At 45.7% G+C, this 20,413-nt stretch overlaps 1 protein-coding gene across 9 annotated transcripts; it reads right to left on the bottom strand.

Moving 5' to 3' along the window:
• Nucleotides 1-1,704: 1,704 nt before the first annotated feature.
• Nucleotides 1,705-18,358, bottom strand: LOC125522564. Of its 9 annotated transcripts, none has more exons than XR_007289829.1 (6): nt 17,815-18,357; nt 17,027-17,162; nt 16,308-16,365; nt 2,666-2,798; nt 2,478-2,583; nt 1,705-2,405 (listed from the first exon to the last, which is right to left on the bottom strand). XR_007289829.1 is itself a non-coding variant. In XM_048687616.1 (5 exons), the coding sequence occupies exons 2-5, from the start codon at nt 16,733-16,735 to the stop codon at nt 2,151-2,153; spliced, it is 636 nt and encodes a 211-aa protein (XP_048543573.1). In that variant the 5' UTR covers nt 16,736-17,162; nt 17,815-18,358; the 3' UTR covers nt 1,705-2,150. The 9 variants fall into 9 exon arrangements, 3 of the variants coding, with proteins under 3 accessions (XP_048543573.1, XP_048543571.1, XP_048543572.1); XR_007289828.1 differs by having other exon boundaries at nt 16,308-16,328; nt 17,815-18,356; XR_007289827.1 differs by having other exon boundaries at nt 16,308-17,162; nt 17,815-18,358.
• Between the last annotated feature and the right edge of the window lie 2,055 nt (nt 18,359-20,413).

The following is a 20,413-nucleotide window of genomic DNA, read 5'->3' as shown; positions in this document are numbered from 1 at the left end:
AGTTTTAGATGTGGCGAACGTGGCCTGACATTGCGTCGCTGCTCCTCTTGCGCCGCCCTCTCGGTCGTCATCAAGGTATTGTGTGATGATGTGTCGTCTCCACAACGAGGTAATGGAGGAGGCACATGGGAGGGCTCCTCTTCCTTCACGGACTTCAAAATAAACTTGTCGCATTGGTTCCAACAAATTGTGTGGCTGGTGCGAGCGTCCAGCATGGCCGTCGTCGCCATTTCCAGCTCCCTGCATGCGCACTTGCAGCATCTCGCGCCACAGTGTTTTTGTTAACGTGAGGCGCTCCCGTAGCTTCCTTTGGTTTTGGAAAAACTGTGCACACACCCTCCCCTCGATATGTTATAAATGGTCGGCCTGCAAACCAACCTTTGGTTGGATGGTTAGGAGGACATTGGTATCCCATGCCCATCAGAGTGCAAGTCTTGAATTTGACATTGGTGTTTGCATTTTTCCAGATTTATTTCAGGCATTCCGACCATGTGCGTGGTAGAAGACGTTTCTGTCAACTACAAAGGAGTCTGTGACGACTTCGTCAATCTTAAGATGATGTGTTGGATCAGTCTCTCGGAGTCTCGTGGGAGGGGTAGGACGTGCGTGCGTGTATGCGTTCATACGAATGAGTGTATGTATGAGCGTCTGCGTCTATGTTATGTTAAAAAAAGACCGGGCCAACCAAGGCACAAACGCGAACCTCCCTCCTACTCCTGATTTTGGAGGCGCCAAAAGCTTCCATGGTCGGGTTTTAGGAAGCATCCGAAAGCTTGCTAGGTTTTTAGGTCGGGTTATCTTTATCTTGTTTAGGTTCATTTTGGCCAAGTTTTACTTTGTTTCCCTGGTTTTACCCTTTCTTTTTTATTGTTTTTTCTTTTTTAGAATTTTATTTATTTATTATTTCCCTTTTCTTTCTATTTTTTTCAAATTCTTGAAGTTCTTCCAAATTTTTTAATTGTTTTAAATTCCCAAACTTTTTTAATTTATGAATATTTTTCTTCAAACAGTGAACGTTTTTCAAATTCACAGTAAATTCAAGTCTGCGAACATTTCTTGAATTTGTGAATTGTTCCCTAATTCATGTACTTTTCCAATTTGTTGCAAAAAAAGTTTTGAACCCATACACCTTTTTCAAATTCACGAAACTTTTTCATATGCTTGAACTTTTTTCGAGGTCATGAACATTTTTAAAGTCTTTTTTTAGTTTGTCAATATATTTCTTTGAATTCGTGAACTTTTTTTCAAATTCATGAACATTTTCAGAAGCTGTGAACGTTTTGAAATTCATGTTTTTATCAAGGTTGTGAACATTTTCAAATTTGATTACCCCCAAAGTTTTGAACCTTTTACAAAAGTCAACGGCCACATATGGCGGTTCCCAGGATTTACGACTAACAAAAAAATGTATTGTACTAGTTACTGCAACACTTAACTGATTTTACCAAATATCCCTTATTGCTTTTGATTTTTATGACTGGGATGTCAATCGTGCAAAGTCGATGTCATGCACTTGCAAAATATTATTGAAATATTGACTAGACTACTTTCGTTCCTATAAACTAGCACAAAGAAGCATCCAATCAGGAAGTGAACCTGAAGCACACTTCATCAGAACGTTCCAAAATTTAGCAGTACTATTGTCATGTGAAAGTTAAAAAACAATTTAAAAACTATTCAAAGAACTGAACGGATAGCCATAAATTCATTCATAACAAAAGGGAAAATATGCATTTAAAAAGACCATGGACTCGTTCATTACAGAGTAACACAGGGAACAATATATTCTGAAGAAGATCCGCCCAGCTGGAATAGTTATATTGGAGCAACTCTACCTAGGAGCATGGATGACAAGTGCTCAACCTATATCTTAGCTGCCGATAACAAGCTGAAAGCACAAAGACTAATCTGTTTCATCAGAAGATGGTTCTCCACCCATGTCAAAAATATCACGAGGTTCGAATTTCACCATGGTATTCCAATTCTCACTTCTCGGATGTTGGATATAAAATACCTGGTCCACTTGGGAAGAAAATACAAAAGGATCATCCTCTAACTTCTCCCATGTATGTATTTTGCGGGGGAAGGTTCACATGAGTGAATCCAAACTCATCTCTTAAATACCAACTTTGTGATGAACATCATACCAATCACATTTGAAGAGCATCACCTTGTAATCTCTGTATGACAATTCGAAGATGTCAGATAACCGGCCATAATAGGACACCATTTTCAGCAAGGTTCACGACACCACTATTTTGTGTCACGCGTCCTGTCTCGCGACTGATATTATGAAACTAGAAGCCATTAATTATATAGCCACTATAGCGCACCCCGCATTTGCTTGGTTTTGCGGCTAATGCTCTTATCTTTTCTGTAATATCCGGTCCATCATCTAGTATAACCTGTATGTAAGAGTGGTTACATTGAGTTCATATGAAACTAAAGTGAAGGAACATGCTGAAGGAAAATTATACCTTTTGTTCCAACCAGTCAGCAAAGTGTCTACTAATCAAATCCTCATTGTCATCATCCGTCAAATTTAAGTTACCCGGCTTCCTCTTCCCTTGATCCACAAATTCTCTGTAATAATAAGAAAAATAACATCATGATGTTTTCCAACTTGTGAAAAACAACAGAAATAGAAGATAGCACTGAAGCACACCTACGGAGATCATCAGCTCATCACAGTGTCGCAAGACATATCGATGTGCTTGAACTAGAAGCTGATCGTCCAACTGGCCTACAGTGACAGCCTTTCCAATTGGCTCACCAACACTCACTAGTAGAAAAAGGGGCTTTGGTCCAGCCAGAAAAGAGCATTAATCCCGGTTGCATTACGAATCGGGACTAATGTGAGCATGTGATGCCCGGATAATTAAGCTACAGTAAACCTCCGTTAATGATGCCGCGTCACCGTGGTTACCGTTGCTAATCTCGCGTTAGTTCGAAACCGATTCAAATTCAAATTCAAAAGAAAAACAAACAACAAAAGTTTTCAAAAATTTAAAACTAAAATGTTCGGGTTGTTTCAAATAAATCGTAAACAATTATGGTGGAGAAACCAAGCCTTTTTTTTAAATGCTTAAATGAATTATAAGGATTTAAACAATAGCAAAAACAATTAATTAAATGCTTTTTACAATTAATAAATTACTAAACTATTTTATTTTGTCATCAAACATTTTGTGGCATTGGGGTATTTTGTAAACACTAATTTAGGTACTACTTGTATATTTTATAAAGCAGAATATATAGAAAAATAAAATAGAAGACTAATAAACAGAAAACAAATAAATACGAAAAAAATAAAAAAGAAACAGAACCTCCCCCTGGGCCATTCGGCCCAGCTAGCAAGGCCGGTCATAGGCCCAACTGGGCCAAGGCCCACCACCGCTCACTTAACCCCCCATGCCCCTGAAACCCTAGCCCCCACGCACCCACTCGCCCCCCCATCGCCCTCTCCTCCTTGATCTAGATCGGGATCGCCCCGATCCCGCCCCCCCCCCCCCCGCCGCGACCTCGCCGACGCCGATGCGACGCGCCACCCTGCCGCACCTCGCCGTCGCCCGGATGCCCGCTGCCGCCGCCAAACCTCCCTCACCTCTCCCTCGCGGGATCGATCCCCACCGCTGGACCTCGCGGCCACCCCGCCGGACCTCCCTCGCCGGATCGCTCCGCCTCGACCACGCCCCCCCCCCACCGGTCTGCCTCCACGCCGACGACGTCCCTGGCATCCTCCCCGAGCCCCATTGCCCCGCCCCCTACATCCCCCTGTGAGCTGCGCCCCTCCCCTCTCTCCCGTCAACAGATCTGGCCGCGCCTCCGCGCGCGCGCCCCCGCCACCACGCCGACCGCGGCTCTCCCCCGACCGCGCGCTCGCGCGCCCAGCGCCCCGCTGCCATCCCGGGGCCGCGACCTCCTTCCCCGCGCCGTGCCTGGGCCGCGTGCCCCACCATCCCGCTCGCCCGCTCGCCTACGCGCACCCACCCCGTCGCGCCGCGCCTCCCCCTGTAGCCTCGCCTCCCACCTCAGCTTCGCCGCGCCAGGCCGCGCCGGCGCCGTCCCTTGGCCGCTGCCGCTGCTCCAGTCGAAGCGGCGCCCCTGCCGAGCCCGCTCCTCCCTCCGTCCGCCCCTGTTCCGTGCGCCGTCGCAATCCCCGTCCTCCGCCCGGTTGGCGCCCGGCGAGCCCCGCCGTGGTCACCAACCCCCCCTGCTCCGGCGATCTGCCGGCTCCGCCCGCCCCTGTGGTGCGCCCGAAAGAGCGGGTGCTGGGCACCGTTGCGCCCGCGCCCGTTCGGGCGACAACCGCGCGGCCATGCGCCCGAAAACCGCAAGGCCCCCTGGGGCCAATGACATGGGGGCCCCAGCCCCAGAACAGTTTTAATAAAAAAAAAAATAAAAATAAATATATAATTAATTAATTAATTAAAAATTATTGATTAATAATTAAAATAGTTAATGAATTAATTAAGTTAATTAACCATGTTTAATTAAACTAATTAAGTAGATAGTTTAATTAAACCCTAATTAGACTAAACAGTCAATGACCAGTGGGTCCCACACGTCAGTTGACCAGTCAACACTCTGTTGACTGCTGACGTCATGCTGACGTCATGATGACGTCAGCAAGCACTGTTCTGGATAATGTTGTATTAAAATAATTAAATAAATCCTAAAATGATTTAAATCTTTTAAAATTAATATAAAATAAACCGTAGCTCGGATGGAAAAACTTTGTACATGAAAGTTGCTCAGAACGACGAGACGAATTGATACGCAACCCGTTTATCCGCCACGCATCCCTAGCATAGCGAACACGCAACTTTCCCCCTCTGTTTCATCTGTCCGAAAACGCGAAACACCGGGGATATTTCCCGGATGTTTCCCCCCTTCACCGGTATCACCTCATACCGCGATAGGGCACCCCTAGCACCGATACTTGTCATGTCATGCATCGCTATGCATCTGTTTGCTTAAATATTTATTGTTTCTCCCCCCTCTTCTCTCGCTAGACACCGAGACCGACGCCGCTGCTACCCAGTACGACTACGGAGTTGACGATCCCTCTCTCTTGCCAGAGCAACCAGGCAAGCCCCCCCTTTGATCACCAGATATCGCCTACTCTTCTCTATACTGCTTGCATTAGAGTAGTGTAGCATGTTACTGCTTCCCGTTAATCCTATACTGATGCATAGCCTGTCCTTGCTACTACTGTTGTTACCTTTACCTGCAATCCTAATGCTTAGTATAGGATGCTAGTTTATCATCAGTGGCCCTACATCCTTGTCCGTCTGCCATGCTATACTATCGGGCCGTGATCACTCGGGAGTTGATCACGGGTATATACTATATACTTTATACATGATACATGTGGTGACTAAAGACGGGTCGGCTTGAGGAGCACCCGCGAGTGGATCTTTGAGGCGGAGCGACAGGGCAGGTTCCGACCACCTAGGAGAGAGGTGGGCCTGGCCCTGGTCGACGTTCGCGGATACTTAACACGCTTAACGAATCTGGGTATTTGATCTGAGTCTGGCCATTTGGTCTATACGCACTAACCATCTACGCGGGAGTAGTTATGGGTATCCCGGCGTCGTGGTATCAGCCGAAGCCTTCGTGACGTCAGCGACTGAGTGGCGCGCGCCGGATTGGACTGGAAGGCCACTAGGCTAGGTCTGCTTTCGGCCGCGTTCGCAACGTGCAGGTGTGCTAAGGGCGATGGGCCCAGACCCCTGGGCGCTTAGGTTTAGACCGGCGTGTTGACCTCTCTGTTGGTCTAGGTGGGGCTGCGACGTGTTGATCTTCCGAGGCCGGGCATGACCCAGGAAAGTGTGTCCGGCCAAATGGGATCGAGCGTGTTGGGGTATGTGGTGCACCCCTGCAGGGAAGTTAATCTATTCGAATAGCCGTGATCTTCGGTAACAGGACGATTTGGAGTTGTACCTTGACCTTATGACAACTAGAACCGGATACTTAATAAAACACACCCTTCCAAGTGCCAGATACAACCGGTGGTCGCTCTCTCACAGGGCGACGAGGGGAGGATCATCGGTTAGGATTATGCTATACGATGCTGCTTGGAGGACTTCAGTCTACTCTCTTCTACATGCTGCAAGACGGAGGCTGCCAGAAGCGTAGTCTTCGAAAGGACTAGCTATCCCCCTCTTATTCCGGCTTTCTGCAGTCCAGCCCACATATAATAGCCTTATTCCAGTTGATACCAATGCATACATATGTAGTGTAGCTCCTTGCTTGCGAGTACTTTGGATGAGTACTCACGGTTGCTTTCTCCCCCTTTTTCCCCCTTTCCTTTCTTCCTGGTTGTCGCAACCAGATGTTGGAGCCCAGGAGCCAGACGCCACCGTCGACGACGACTCCTACACCGGAGGTGCCTACTACTACGTGATGCCCGCTGACGACGACCAGGAGTAGTTTAGGAGGATCCCAGGCAGGAGGCCTGCGCCTCTTTCGATCTGTATCCCAGTTTGTGCTAGCCTTCTTAAGGCAAACTTGTTTAACTTATGTCTGTACTCAAATATTGATGCTTCCGCTGACTCGTCTATGATCGAGCTCTTGTATTCGAGCCCTCAAGGCCCCTGGCTTGTAATATGATGCTTGTATGACTTATTTTATTTGTAGAGTTGTGTTGTGATATCTTCCCGTGAGTCCTTGATCTTGATCGTACACATTTGCGTGCATGATTAGTGTACGGTCAAATCGGGGGCGTCACAAGTTGGTATCAGAGCCAACTGCCTGTAGGAATCCCCTTTCCAACTCCTTGGCCGAAGTTGAGTCTAGTCGATGAAAACTGTTTTTTCTAACATGGCTGTGCGGCCCATGGGCCCACGTCGCCATCTGGGTGGTATTAGGATCTTTTACTCCTCGAACCTTACTGTGGGACTCTGATCTCTCTTCTATTCGGGTTTAATAAATTTACTAAAAATCTAACTTAGGTTCTTGAAATACTTTCTCCCGGAGAACCCCCTTCAGTCCAGACGATCGTCGGCTGCACTAGAGGATTTCGAAGATACTCTCCGATATTCTGTTGAAACCTTATGTCGTTGCTTTTGCAAGTCCCTACCACCGAAATATCCCTATGGATAAGTATTTAGACCTGACGTGCTTACTTTTATTCCCAGTCGATCTTGTTATTATAAGATACCCCGAGAATACTTTGTGCCTACTGCCTTGCAGTTCTTTGCCACATGCATACCACTACGGATAATTACTCGCATTTATCGAGTATCCGCTCATCCCCAGATATTCATGCAGTTCACAAAATTCTTCGAAATACCATTCGGTCTTCCGAAAATCCTGAGCAACCTATTGCTCCTGAAATTCTTGCTTGCTTGCATTATGGTTAATCCCATAAGTATAGTAATCTTATTGGCTACCTTTGTCAATATCATTTTGAGTCCATTGACTCAATATGTTGCGAATTCTCGCAATCCTCACTCGGATCGTAGAATTCATCCTTCCAGCTCAGATGTCATTTAAAACGTGAGCTGGTTCTCGACCAATCAAATCGCCATCGATTGTACCCCTAAGCCTGCTCAGCTTATCCATCCTTAATCAGAGCGTTTGCTTCTGATCCCTTCATTTGGAAATCATAATTCCTTTGTATTTGAGCTATGAGTTAGTCAGATGTTTCTATAATCCGATATCCTTGCATTCTTCTTCCTGTAGTTGAGTACCGATGCTCACATCAGATCCCTTGTGGACCACCAGATCCTTTGTTGCATTTTATCCGACAACATCCTTCATATTCAATAAGCCTGTGAGCTTTTCCTCGGATATATCCTGCCTTTGGTAAATTGTATCCTCTGCTTTCTCAAGCATGCTCTACTATCGAGCTTGTGTTATTATTCTTGAAATTTGTGGTATATGATTCCACGATACCCTGACGGGTTGAACCTATGCCTTCCCTTATATGTGTGAACTCGGAAGTTTTCACGATTCATACTCATCTAGTATTTCACCAGGTAAAACTTTCAACACTAATGCCTTTATCAAAGCGAGAAGTGAATGAAAGGTTATGCATTGGAGAAGTGGGAGTCGACCTTAAACCTTGTGTTCATGCCCATGGACACGATGTAGATATTATCATTAAAGCTTCTCTTAAGTTAATTATTCCTTTGGTATAAATTCATCGTATATCTGGGATCTGGCCTTTTGCAATTGTGGTTCCGACCATGTTCTCCTTTAAATACCATTTCTCGTGCAAGTTTAAGCACTTGTCTTCTGTAGAGCAATACCCCAATCCAACCTCTACTTTGATCCGTCTTCGAGTATTACCCCCTGGTATCTCGAGATTATCATGGAACTACATAACTTCTTATGAGTTCTTCATCAAGTGCTACATTCGCACTGATCCAATTTCCACGGGCTCTGAGTCAATAAACACTCAAAAACACCGATAACTGAACCGAGTCTGCAGAACGGTTCAACGACACTTGATAATCTTCTTTAAGTACGAGTTTGTATCCGACCACGCCATTCCTAGCTTGTATGGCTATATCATTGTCGTGGTGATTTTAACTGTGCTACCTGGACCTTATTCTCGGAGCACCACTTCGACGATGAGCTAAGCTTACGTCGATTTTCCTTGTCATATCAATTCACCTTGAAAAGCAAGCTTGATTTCGAGTTGTGTCGTATCTATGCTTCCATTGACCTCTTGCTTCATCATTCCTTTGACTTGATGTCATCGCTGATCGATTACATCCTCATGAAATCTCTCGACAAATGTGTCGTGATCATCATCAGCATTCCGAGTTCTTCCAGGATATCAATTGAATTCATGATGAGAAATACCATCCTTGCCCTCGATGAGTTGTTTTGTCATCGACCACTTTATTGCCTTCCCTCCAACACAAACTTGTCCGTGTTCTGTGTTGTACCTTGAGTTCATTGCTATCCAGCATTTGTTCTTCTTTACCTTGGAGTATTACCATCTTTTATGACAAGAATGTCACAAGGATTACTCCACCTCTTAAGAATTCTTGGTATAGTGATACTTCTCACCATCACCATTCTTTCTTGGTCCCCGTGTTGATTCCAACAAGTGAACGGTGTTGTTTGGATTCTTTCCTTCTAGCAACCCTATTGCTTTGAAGTTAATGGTCGGCCGTTCATTCTTAGACTACTGGTTTTTGAACCACCATTCTAACATTGATCATTCTACGTAAGCCCATATTTCGGGTGCACCTTTAACTGTGTATGTTTTCCTCAAGCATACATCATTATATCATTTGATCCGACAAATGATATCTCTTTGTTCACCTGATTGTGGAAATTCATTTTTTGGAAATCTTGACAAAATGTTGCTGAATCCATCAGCCACCTCCTCATCTCTCCTTGGATTAGTGGAGAACTCTTGTTTCGGAACTCGCTTCCATAGTTCAATTCCCGAGAATCTTACAATGTCGTCTCGTCAATTTGTCTTGCACCTTTTCTTCTCAGGCATCTTGAGTCTGAGGTTTCCTAACACCGATCAGATCGGAATCTCGATCAGATATGATGGTTGGAACATACTTTCAAGAGTTATAACATTGATCCTCATATGACCCGGTAAGGTGATGTCGTGCCTAGCACACCTGGCCGGTTGGACCTACTGTTATAGTTTTCTTATTAGCAAGGTTATCCATTCTTCCATGAGGAAATTGCAAGACTTATTCTATAAGTTGTTCCTGATGAATCCTTGGTGTATCCAAAGTACGACCTTTGCTTGAAGACTATGTCAATGCTATCTCGAAGCATGTCTGTGGTACTCTGATTTTCAACAAGAACATTTGAAGCCCAATGCTAAATGTTTCTTGCTCAGTTATCCAAACACTGTGGTATGGGTAATGTCATTGAATTTATCTCCCCTTACCTAAATGATTTTCTACTTTATATCCTGTCATGGATATCTTGCTCTGCTTGTCGTTGCGAAGGAAATACCCTTGGTTTATGTGTCAAACACACATTCCTTTCCATTCTTCTGTTTGATCTGATGATCACATTTTCCTTTCCATTGTTCTGTTTAACCTTCTTGAGGTTTATATGATCTAAGCAGTAATATTTTCCTGCTTACGAAAACACCTCGGTGTACCACCTTATCAGTCAGACTCTGTTACTATTGTTGATGACATTTCGGAAACCACCGATGGACGGGAACCTTGCCTATTGGTCCGCCTCGTTCAACGAGCAGGAAAATGGTTCTCTTCGTCCCTCGCCCTTGGTACCGACATTGTTGCCGACATAACTGATAGGCTACCCTCTGACATGTCTTGCCATCATGACCGTGCAAGATGTCAACGCCCTTCCTACTTTTAACCACATGGTGGGCCCATAACCCACAGTTCAACAGGATCGAAACCTGACTCTCCTGCACACCCTGTTGTCAAAATTATTCCTCGCGCTTGACTTTGTAAGTAATTCATGGGCCACCTGCCTAGTGATCTATTCTGGTATCTGATGCAATGCTTATTCACATTGCTCTAAATCCTTTCAACACTTCGTTTCACGCAACGAACGATTGCCTATGCGCTTGAAACTTCTATTTTGCACCTTCTTACTTTGCTCTCGATACTTTCTTAAGTGTCAATTCGAGAGATAGTTATGCTTCTTCCCCTTAGTTAACCGTCTGATGCTCAGTCTTGTTAGAATCCGTCCTTATAGGGTTTTCCCTTCTCACCCCATTCGTAAGTACGGTGAACATCCTGAAGGAAGGACGACAACTTCATCATGATGAACTGGAGCAGAGAAATGAAGACATCAACATAATGGATCGACCTCTTCGAGAAGAGCAACCAAGACCGAGACGATTCGTTAGAAACTCGTAACCAAAACTTCCCCCCTTACCGAACCTCTTAAATCTCGGGACGAGATTTCTTGTAGTGGAGGAGAATTGTGACGCCCGGATAATTAAGCTACAGTAAACCTCCGTTAATGATGCCGCGTCACCGCGGTTACCGTTGCTAATCTCGCGTTAGTTCGAAACCGATTCAAATTCAAATTCAAAAGAAAAACAAACAACAAAAGTTTTCAAAAATTTAAAACTAAAATGTTCGGGTTGTTTCAAATAAATCGTAAGCAATTATGGTGGAGAAACCAAGCCTTTTTTTAAATGCTTAAATGAACTATAAGGATTTAAACAATAGCAAAAACAATTAATTAAATGCTTTTTACAATTAATAAATTACTAAACTATTTTATTTTGTCATCAAACATTTTGTTGCATTGGGGTATTTTGTAAACACTAATTTAGGTACTACTTGTATATTTTATAAAGCAGAATATATAGGAAAATAAAATAGAAGACTAATAAACAGAAAACAAATAAATACGAAAAAAATAAAAAAGAAACAGAACCTCCCCCTGGGCCATTCGGCCCAGCTAGCCAGGCCGGCCATAGGCCCAACTGGGCCAAGGCCCACCACCGCTCACTTAACCCCCCATGTCCCTGAAACCCTAGCCCCCACGCACCCACTTGCCCCCCCATCGCCCTCTCCTCCTCGATCTAGATCGGGATCGCCCCGATCCCGCACCCCCCCCCCTCGCCGCGACCTCGCCGACACCGATGCGACGCGCCACCCTGCCGCACCTCGCCGTCGCCCGGATGCCCGCTGCCGCCGCCAAACCTCCCGCACCTCTCCCTCGCGGGATCGATCCCCACCGCTGGACCTCGCGGCCACCCCGCCGGACCTCCCTCGCCGGATCGCTCCGCCTCGACCACGCCCCCCCACCGGTCTGCCTCCACGCCGACGACGTCCCTGGCATCCTCCCCGAGCCCCATTGCCCCGCCCCCTACATCCCCCTGTGAGCTGCGCCCCTCCCCTCTCTCCCGTCAACAGATCTGGCCGCGCCTCCGCGCGCGCGCCCCCGCCACCACGCCGACCGCGGCTCTCCCCCGACCGCGCGCTCGCGCGCCCAGCGCCCCGCTGCCATCCCGGGGCCGCGACCTCCTTCCCCGCGCCGTGCCTGGGCCGCGTGCCCCACCATCCCGCTCGCCCGCTCGCCTACGCGCACCCACCCCGTCGCGCCGCGCCTCCCCCTGTAGCCTCGCCTCCCACCTCAGCTTCGCCGCGCCAGGCCGCGCCGGCGCCGTCCCTTGGCCGCTGCCGCTGCTCCAGTCGAAGCGGCGCCCCTGCCGAGCCCGCTCCTCCCTCCGTCCGCCCCTGTTCCGTGCACCGTCGCAATCCCCGTCCTCCGCCCGGTTGGCGCCCGGCGAGCCCCGCCGTGGTCACCAACCCCCCCTGCTCCGGCGATCTGCCGGCTCCGCCCGCCCCTGTGGTGCGCCCGAAAGAGCGGGTGCTGGGCACCGTTGCGCCCGCGCCCGTTCGGGCGACAACCGCGCGGCCATGCGCCCGAAAACCGCAAGGCCCCCTGGGGCCAATGACATGGGGGCCCCAGCCCCAGAACGTTTTAATAAAAAAACGAAATAAAAATAAATATATAATTAATTAATTAATTAAAAATTAATTGATTAATAATTGAAATAGTTAATGAATTAATTAAGTTAATTAACCATGTTTAATTAAACTAATTAAGTAGATAGTTTAATTAAACCCTAATTAGACTAAACAGTCAATGACCAGTGGGTCCCACACGTCAGTTGACCAGTCAACAGCTCTGTTGACTGCTGACGTCATGCTGACGTCATGATGACGTCAGCAAGCACTGTTCTGGATAATGTTGTATTAAAATAATTAAATAAATCCTGAAAATGATTTAAATCTTTTAAAATTAATAGAAAATAAACCGTAGCTCAGATGGAAATACTTTGTACATGAAAGTTGCTCAGAACGACGAGACGAATTCGGATACGCAACCCGTTTATCCGCCACGCATCCCTAGCATAGCGAACACGCAACTTTCCCCCTCTGTTTCATCTGTCCGAAAACGCGAAACACCGGGGATACTTTCCCGGATGTTTCCCCCCTTCACCGGTATCACCTCATACCGCGATAGGGCACCCTTAGCACCGATACTTGTCATGTCATGCATCGCTATGCATCTGTTTGCTTAAATATTTATTATTTCTCCCCCCTCTTCTCTCGCTAGACACCGGGACCGACGCCGCTGCTACCCAGTATGACTACGGAGTTGACGATCCCTCTCTCTTGCCAGAGCAACCAGGCAAGCCCCCCCTTTGATCACCAGATATCGCCTACTCTTCTTTATACTGCTTGCATTAGAGTAGCGTAGCATGTTACTGCTTCCCGTTAATCCTATACTGATGCATAGCCTGTCCTTGCTACTACTGTTGTTACCTTTACCTGCAATCCTAATGCTTAGTATAGGATGCTAGTTTATCATCAGTGGCCCTACATCCTTGTCCGTCTGCCATGCTGTACTAATGGGTCGTGATCACTCGGGAGTTGATCACGGGTATATACTATATACTTTATACATGATACATGTGGTGACTAAAGACGGGTCGGCTTGAGGAGCACCCGCGAGTGGATCTTTGAGGCGGAGCGACAGGGCAGGTTCCGACCACCTAGGAGAGAGGTGGGCCTGGCCCTGGTCGACGTTCGCGGATACTTAACACGCTTAACGAGATCTGGGTATTTGATCTGAGTTTGGCCATTTGGTCTATACGCACTAACCATCTACGCGGGAGTAGTTATGGGTATCCCGGCGTCGTGGTATCAGCCGAAGCCTTCGTGACGTCAGCGACTGAGTGGCGCGCGCCGGATTGGACTGGAAGGCCACTAGGCTAGGTCTGCTTTCGGCCGCGTTCGCAACGTGCAGGTGTGCTAAGGGCGATGGGCCCAGACCCCTGGGCGCTTAGGTTTAGACCGGCGTGCTGACCTCTCTGTTGGTCTAGGTGGGGCTGCGACGTGTTGATCTTCCGAGGCCGGGCATGACCCAGGAAAGTGTGTCCGGCCAAATGGGATCGAGCGTGTTGGGGTATGTGGTGCACCCCTGCAGGGAAGTTAATCTATTCGAATAGCCGTGATCTTCGGTAACAGGACGATTTGGAGTTGTACCTTGACCTTATGACAACTAGAACCGGATACTTAATAAAACACACCCTTCCAAGTGCCAGATACAACCGGTGGTCGCTCTCTCACAGGGCGACGAGGGGAGGATCATCGGTTAGGATTATGCTATACGATGCTGCTTGGAGGACTTCAGTCTACTCTCTTCTACATGCTGCAAGACGGAGGCTGCCAGAAGCGTAGTCTTCGAAAGGACTAGCTATCCCCCTCTTATTCCGGCTTTCTGCAGTCCAGCCCACATATAATAGCCTTATTCCAGTTGATACCAATGCATACATATGTAGTGTAGCTCCTTGCTTGCGAGTACTTTGGATGAGTACTCACGGTTGCTTTCTCCCCCTTTTTCCCCCTTTCCTTTCTTCCTGGTTGTCGCAACCAGATGTTGGAGCCCAGGAGCCAGACGCCACCGTCGACGACGACTCCTACACCGGAGGTGCCTACTACTACGTGATGCCCGCTGACGACGACCAGGAGTAGTTAGGAGGATCCCAGGCAGGAGGCCTGCGCCTCTTTCGATCTGTATCCCAGTTTGTGCTAGCCTTCTTAAGGCAAACTTGTTTAACTTATGTCTGTACTCAAATATTGATGCTTCCGCTGACTCGTCTATGATCGAGCTCTTGTATTCGAGCCCTCAAGGCCCCTGGCTTGTAATATGATGCTTGTATGACTTATTTTATTTGTAGAGTTGTGTTGTGATATCTTCCCGTGAGTCCTTGATCTTGATCGTACACATTTGCGTGCATGATTAGTGTACGGTCAAATCGGGGGCGTCACAGAGCATTAGTCCCGGTTCAAGCGGCGAGGGCACCATACATGCATTACTCCCAGTTCAAATGGGACCTTTAGTCCCGGTTCATGGCACGAACCGGTACTAAAGGGTGCGATGCCCATTAGTACCGGTTCGTGGTGCAATTTTCAAATCCTACCCCCCCCCCCCCCCCCCCCCCCCCCCCCCCCCCCCCCGTTGCATCACCTTTTCAGTTTTGTAGAAAGCAAAAGAAAATGATAGAAACTTCAAAATTTAAAATCCTTCGAGAGGTAGTTATGTTACTACATCTACTAGTTAGGAAAATTTAAAAACTTAAATTTGGACATGTTTTGCAAAAAATGTAAAGAAAATGTAAAACGGCTATAACTTTTGCATACGATGTCAGAAAAAAAACGTATAATATATCAAAATGTTCGGAACGAAGATCCGCATCCGATGGAGACGGCCTACGGCCTGTTTGCAAATTTTTAGAATCCTCAAATTCTAAAAGGAAAAAAAGTTATGCTCAAATTTCAGTTTTTTTTTGAATTTTTGTTAAATTTGGTCAAACTATGGTCAAACTACTTATTCAAGAAGTATTAGTGTTACTAAATAATTATTTCAGTTTTTTTAAATTTTGGTCAACTATGGTCAAACTGTGGTCAAACTACTTATTCAAGAAATATTAGTGTTACTAAATAATTATTGATTTTTAGAACAATAGTTTCAAACTCAAACAGTGAAATGTGTGACTTCATGCTCAAGCTAAATTCCTGAGGGTTAATAGGATTGCCATCTTACTATTGTCAGGAAAACAACAAGTGCAGACTTGGAAACGAGGGAGAATAGAACCCGGAAGTTAAGCGTGCTCAAGCTGGAGTAGTGAGAGGATGGATGACCGTTCGGGAAGTTAGATGATTTGGAATGATGAGGGGTGATTAGAGATTAAAGGTTAAATTGAGCAGTGATGAGGGGTGATTAGAGATTAGAGGTTAAAATAATTCAGAAATTTGAAATTCAAAAAAAATTCAAAAAAATTCAAAAAAAAATCAAAAAATTCATAAGATATCCTTTAGTACCGGTTGTTGTTACCAACCGGGACTAAAGGTGGACCTCTAGGCAACGGCCACGTGGAGGGCCTTTAGTCCCGGTTCCAGTTAGAACCGGGACTAAAGGGGGAGGCTTTAGTACCGACCCTTTAGTCCCGGTTCCAGAATCGGGACTAAAGGCCCTTATGAACCAGGACTAAAGGCCCTTTTTCTACTAGTGACTATCAAACATGTACATGCCCTTTGTATTATCTGAAGGATCAGGGTTCCTAGATGTTCTCGTGAAACGTGTGGTTCCTTCTAGAAATCTTAAACAAAAGGTCAAGCATTCTTCAACAATATATCCTTCAGCAATAGAACCTTCAGGATAAGTTCTATTGCGCACAAGTGACTTTAGCCAAACAAATGATCTGAACATCATAAAACAACAAGGTTATATGATCACGGGAAACAATAAATCAAATCATATACTTAGATGCACCGTGGAAAATAACAAATAAAATGAAAGTAGCATACCTCTTTAGAGGGTACATCCACCTGTAATGCACCGGGCCACCAAGTTTAGCTTCTTCAACTAAATGCACCATCAAATGTACCATGACAGTAAAAAACGATGGAAGAAAAACTTTTTCCATATTACAAAGTGTTTTCACAATACTCTCTTGCAGTTTGTCAAGCTCAGAGACATCTAACACTTTGGAGCATAGCTTCTTGAAGAAATTAGCCAGCTCAACAACTATTATCATGACATCTTTACTGGGATAACAGTTTAAAAGTGCCACAGGAAGGATGTCTTCTAGAATAACATGACAGTCGTGGATTTTGTGGCCAGTCAATGTTAATTCTTTCATGTTCACACACCTCGAAAAGTTTGATGCATAACCATCAGGTGTCCTACAATTCTTAATCACTGTACAAAGAATCTCCTTCTTTTCTTTATACATATTAAAAGGTGAATGCGGCAATTTAGTTTTATCCTTATCACCTTCATCAGGTTGAAGGCTAGATCGAATTCTAATTTCTCCCAAGTCAAGTCGTGCATTAAGGCCATCCTTTGTTTTAGAATCAATATCCAGTAAGGTTCCAATTAAATTTTGACAGATGTTTTTTCTCAATATGCATTACATCTAGATTTTGCCTTAACTTGTTGTACTCCCAGTATTCCAAATCAAAGAATATTGACTTCTTTTTGAAACAATCCTCAGGCTTCTTCTCAGGTTTACGTGCGACGTTACCTGATTTCTTGTTAGGCGCTCTTTTACGCTTTTGTTTTTCAGGACCTTCAGTTGCTTTTTCACTGTCTTTGCCCTTCTTTTTCCCTTTCCCTTTCTTTGCCACAACAACCTTTTGTCCTAAGAGAAACACTCTGCCCTGCAACATTCTCAAAGCTGAGCTGCCACTCATAGTAATGAAAGCAAAATCGATCAGTTTGTAATTTCCATATGCTCTTGTACATTAAACATAGGTATATATGAATATTTTAAACTGTGCAATAGATACTAAGGTTCAAATTGTATAATAGGATCTACCCAATCTTTCATCTTACACTGGAAAACATAAGTGGAGATGTGTCTTTACTAGAGTGATAGAATTTATGTGATATACATAAAGAAAATATCATAAATGACAAATATGGATGTATATTCCCCAATGCTTGACAAACAGCAGAACAGAAGGCTAGCTGGTATAACCAGTTACTAAAAATCTAAGTAATATCCAGTGGTTTCTCTTGCTAAAACAAGAAAAATACTCTTGTGTGGCATGACATATGCAGCTCCCCCTAACCAGATCAACTTCAAAAATATCATGTCATCAACAATTGCCATCCAATCAACAGTCCCCACTGTTTTTAACAACAATTCTCATCCAATCACCAAAAAGTATTCACTGATTTTATCAACATTTGTCAAATTTCACCAATACAGTGTATCACTTCAAAGACAGAAAGGGAAAACAGAGGTGACATATCAGAATTTGAGCTATATTTCACATGATATGGAGATAGAAAAATGAGAAGAACAACCTGCGGACAAGCTCCTAGCAGCAGAGGTGTGTCGGCGAGCTCATTGCCAAGGTCGGCAGCAAAGCGAGAGAGGAGTCGTCCGGGTAGAGTATTCTGCGGCCGGCGGAGCCTGGCGTTGGGGGGAGCGGTGTCGGGCTGCAACCGGCGGAGCCTGGCGTTGGGGGGAGCGATGTCGGGCTGCAACCGGCGTCAGGGGATCGGGGAGCTTGGCCTGGGGCAGACCGGCGTCAGGTAGCAGAGGAGCTTGTGCTGTAGGGAGGCGAACAGCGTCGAGCGGCGGGGGAACTTGTCTGGGAGGAGTGGTCGAGCGGCGGTGGAGCTCTGGCCGGAGGGCCGGCGGGGGATCAGAGTCGGGCGACGCCGGAGTTCGGGCTAGGGGCGAGTTGCGGCGGCGTCAGATCATTGGCCGGGGGAGCGCGACGGCGTGAGATCTATGGTAGAGGGGGCGAGCGACGATGATGGCTCTGGCTGGGCCAAACGGCGGCGGGAGATCGACTGCTGTTGTCGAGGCGCCGAGCGGCGGCGGCCCTAACTGCTGATTTCTTTTACTCCCTCCGTTCCTAAATATAGTGTGTATAGTTTTTGGCACGAAAATTAAAGAACGCACGTGGAGTGAAAATTTCACAAGTTTTGGACAAGATTAGACCTGACTAAATTGACATGAGAAAATAGAGAAGTTTGTCTAATATAAATAAATGTAATCAAATCCCTAAAAAAATTTATTCAAACAAGTGGTGCAATACAAGACACCTTATATTTCGAACTTTTTCTAAAAAATCTATACACCTTATATCAAAGAACGAAGGGAGTATCATTTTAAGGAGTTGCGTATTACAGAGGTAGTATAATATATTCCTCCTAAAAAAGTAGGTAGTATAATATACATCAGCCCCTTTTTTTCAATCAAATAATATACATCAGCCCTGCTACATCTACGACTGTTCTTTTACGAATTGTGTACGACCTGGCATAGCAGCCGTCCATTGCATTCGCTGGGTGATTGGGATGGCTTTCTGAATCGTATCTCAGTCCTTGATGGAGTCTGGAAAGTTTTCCTCATGTAGCGAGGCCTAACTGCCGCCACACGAGAGCCACTCCTTCCTGCGCCGTCTTCTGGGGGGCTCTTCTCTGCTGACGACTTTTTGGTCGTCGGTGGTGAGGGGGTCACCTGAACCCGCACGTGTGGATTGTTTTACCTTTAGGTTTTAGGGCCCAAAAAGTTTAGGGTTTTAAATCGTGCGACGTCTTGCCTTCAGCGGTGGCGACGATGATGCTGAATAAAGAAGCTCCGGATTCTTCTTCGGCGAGGCAATCATCTCTATTGTCAGTGAAGGATTTGGGAATCGGTCTGTTCAAGCGGGGATGTCGTGGCGGCGGCGGCATCCTTGTGGTGGACATGTATCCTCGTGCTCCGTCGTTGCGCCGGCGTATGCTCCAACGTCGGCGCGGAGCTTGGGAGGTAGTCGAGGAGCGGATGTAGATTGCGGTCTGCAACAACGGCATCTGAAAGATGGAACGTGTGCTGGGCCCGTGGTTCGTGGATGGCAGGTATGGTTTCCTCCTCCGACGTCTTAGTCATGTGGGTGCCAGATCTGGAGTTCGATGGCGTGTCCGGGGTGTTGCCCCGGTCTGATTCATTCAACGGTAATGGTTTCGTCTATGGCGAGCCACCTTGAAGGTCTGCAAAGCTGCATATCAACGATGTAGTCGCGTCGATCTCAGGTGAGAAGGTGATCCGTCATTTTTTTTTCTTTCGGTGGCTGATATGATGGTGCTGGAGACAGGTGACGAACGTTGGTGTTAAGCTCAGAGACGTTCTGCTGTCTTTTCACTTTTGTCTTGGTGATCTTTATGTGACTTGTATTTTAATCTTTATGATATGAATGAAACATACATTATCATGCAAAATATTTTTGAGATGGCTTCATATGAAAATTCAATGGGCTTTCCTCGTACGTACACCAATTCACAAATATACATAGACGAACAACTTTTTTTTGCAGGGACATAGAAGCACATTACAGAGGGGATGTTTAAAGTCACAATCAAATAACAAAGTAGCATTATCCAAAGTTTAGTACAGCTAATTTTCATAGATATCTGGGTTGAAAAAATAATTATTCAAAGTTTTCTTAAATCTATGATAAGAACAGAGTCGCACATTAAGACGTTTCACAAATCTTCTCGAAGAGCAGAGGCGCACATAAAGCGTCTCACGGATCGTCTCTTAAAGTTAATTAAAACTAAAATACTTATTTTTTAGCCTAATTAAAATCAAAATTTTGTGACGCTTTCTAAACGTCTTAAGAAGCGTCTTTAGGTCGCCAGTGTTCATGAGCGTAGAGATCAATAAAAAAGCGCCCCAGAAAAAGCAACCATACCTGGTGTTTTTGTTATAGTGTAGGCAACCCAGCTTGGCCAAAATCCTAAGTCAAATGGATGCATATTTATGGCTTTATAACGATCATTACGGAAGGTAGCCCTCGTATATAAAATACGAACACCGATAATATATTTATTTTGACTCCGTTGCGACCGTTTATCACTTTAAAGTGGACCATTGTCGGCTTCCACCCCCTTGTAGATGCTACGCAGGGTG

Source organism: Triticum urartu, chromosome 7, assembly GCF_003073215.2.
Source record: "Triticum urartu cultivar G1812 chromosome 7, Tu2.1, whole genome shotgun sequence".
In the NCBI taxonomy this organism is placed as follows: Eukaryota; Viridiplantae; Streptophyta; class Magnoliopsida; order Poales; family Poaceae; genus Triticum; species Triticum urartu.
This window is presented reverse-complemented; position numbering and strand designations above follow the sequence as displayed.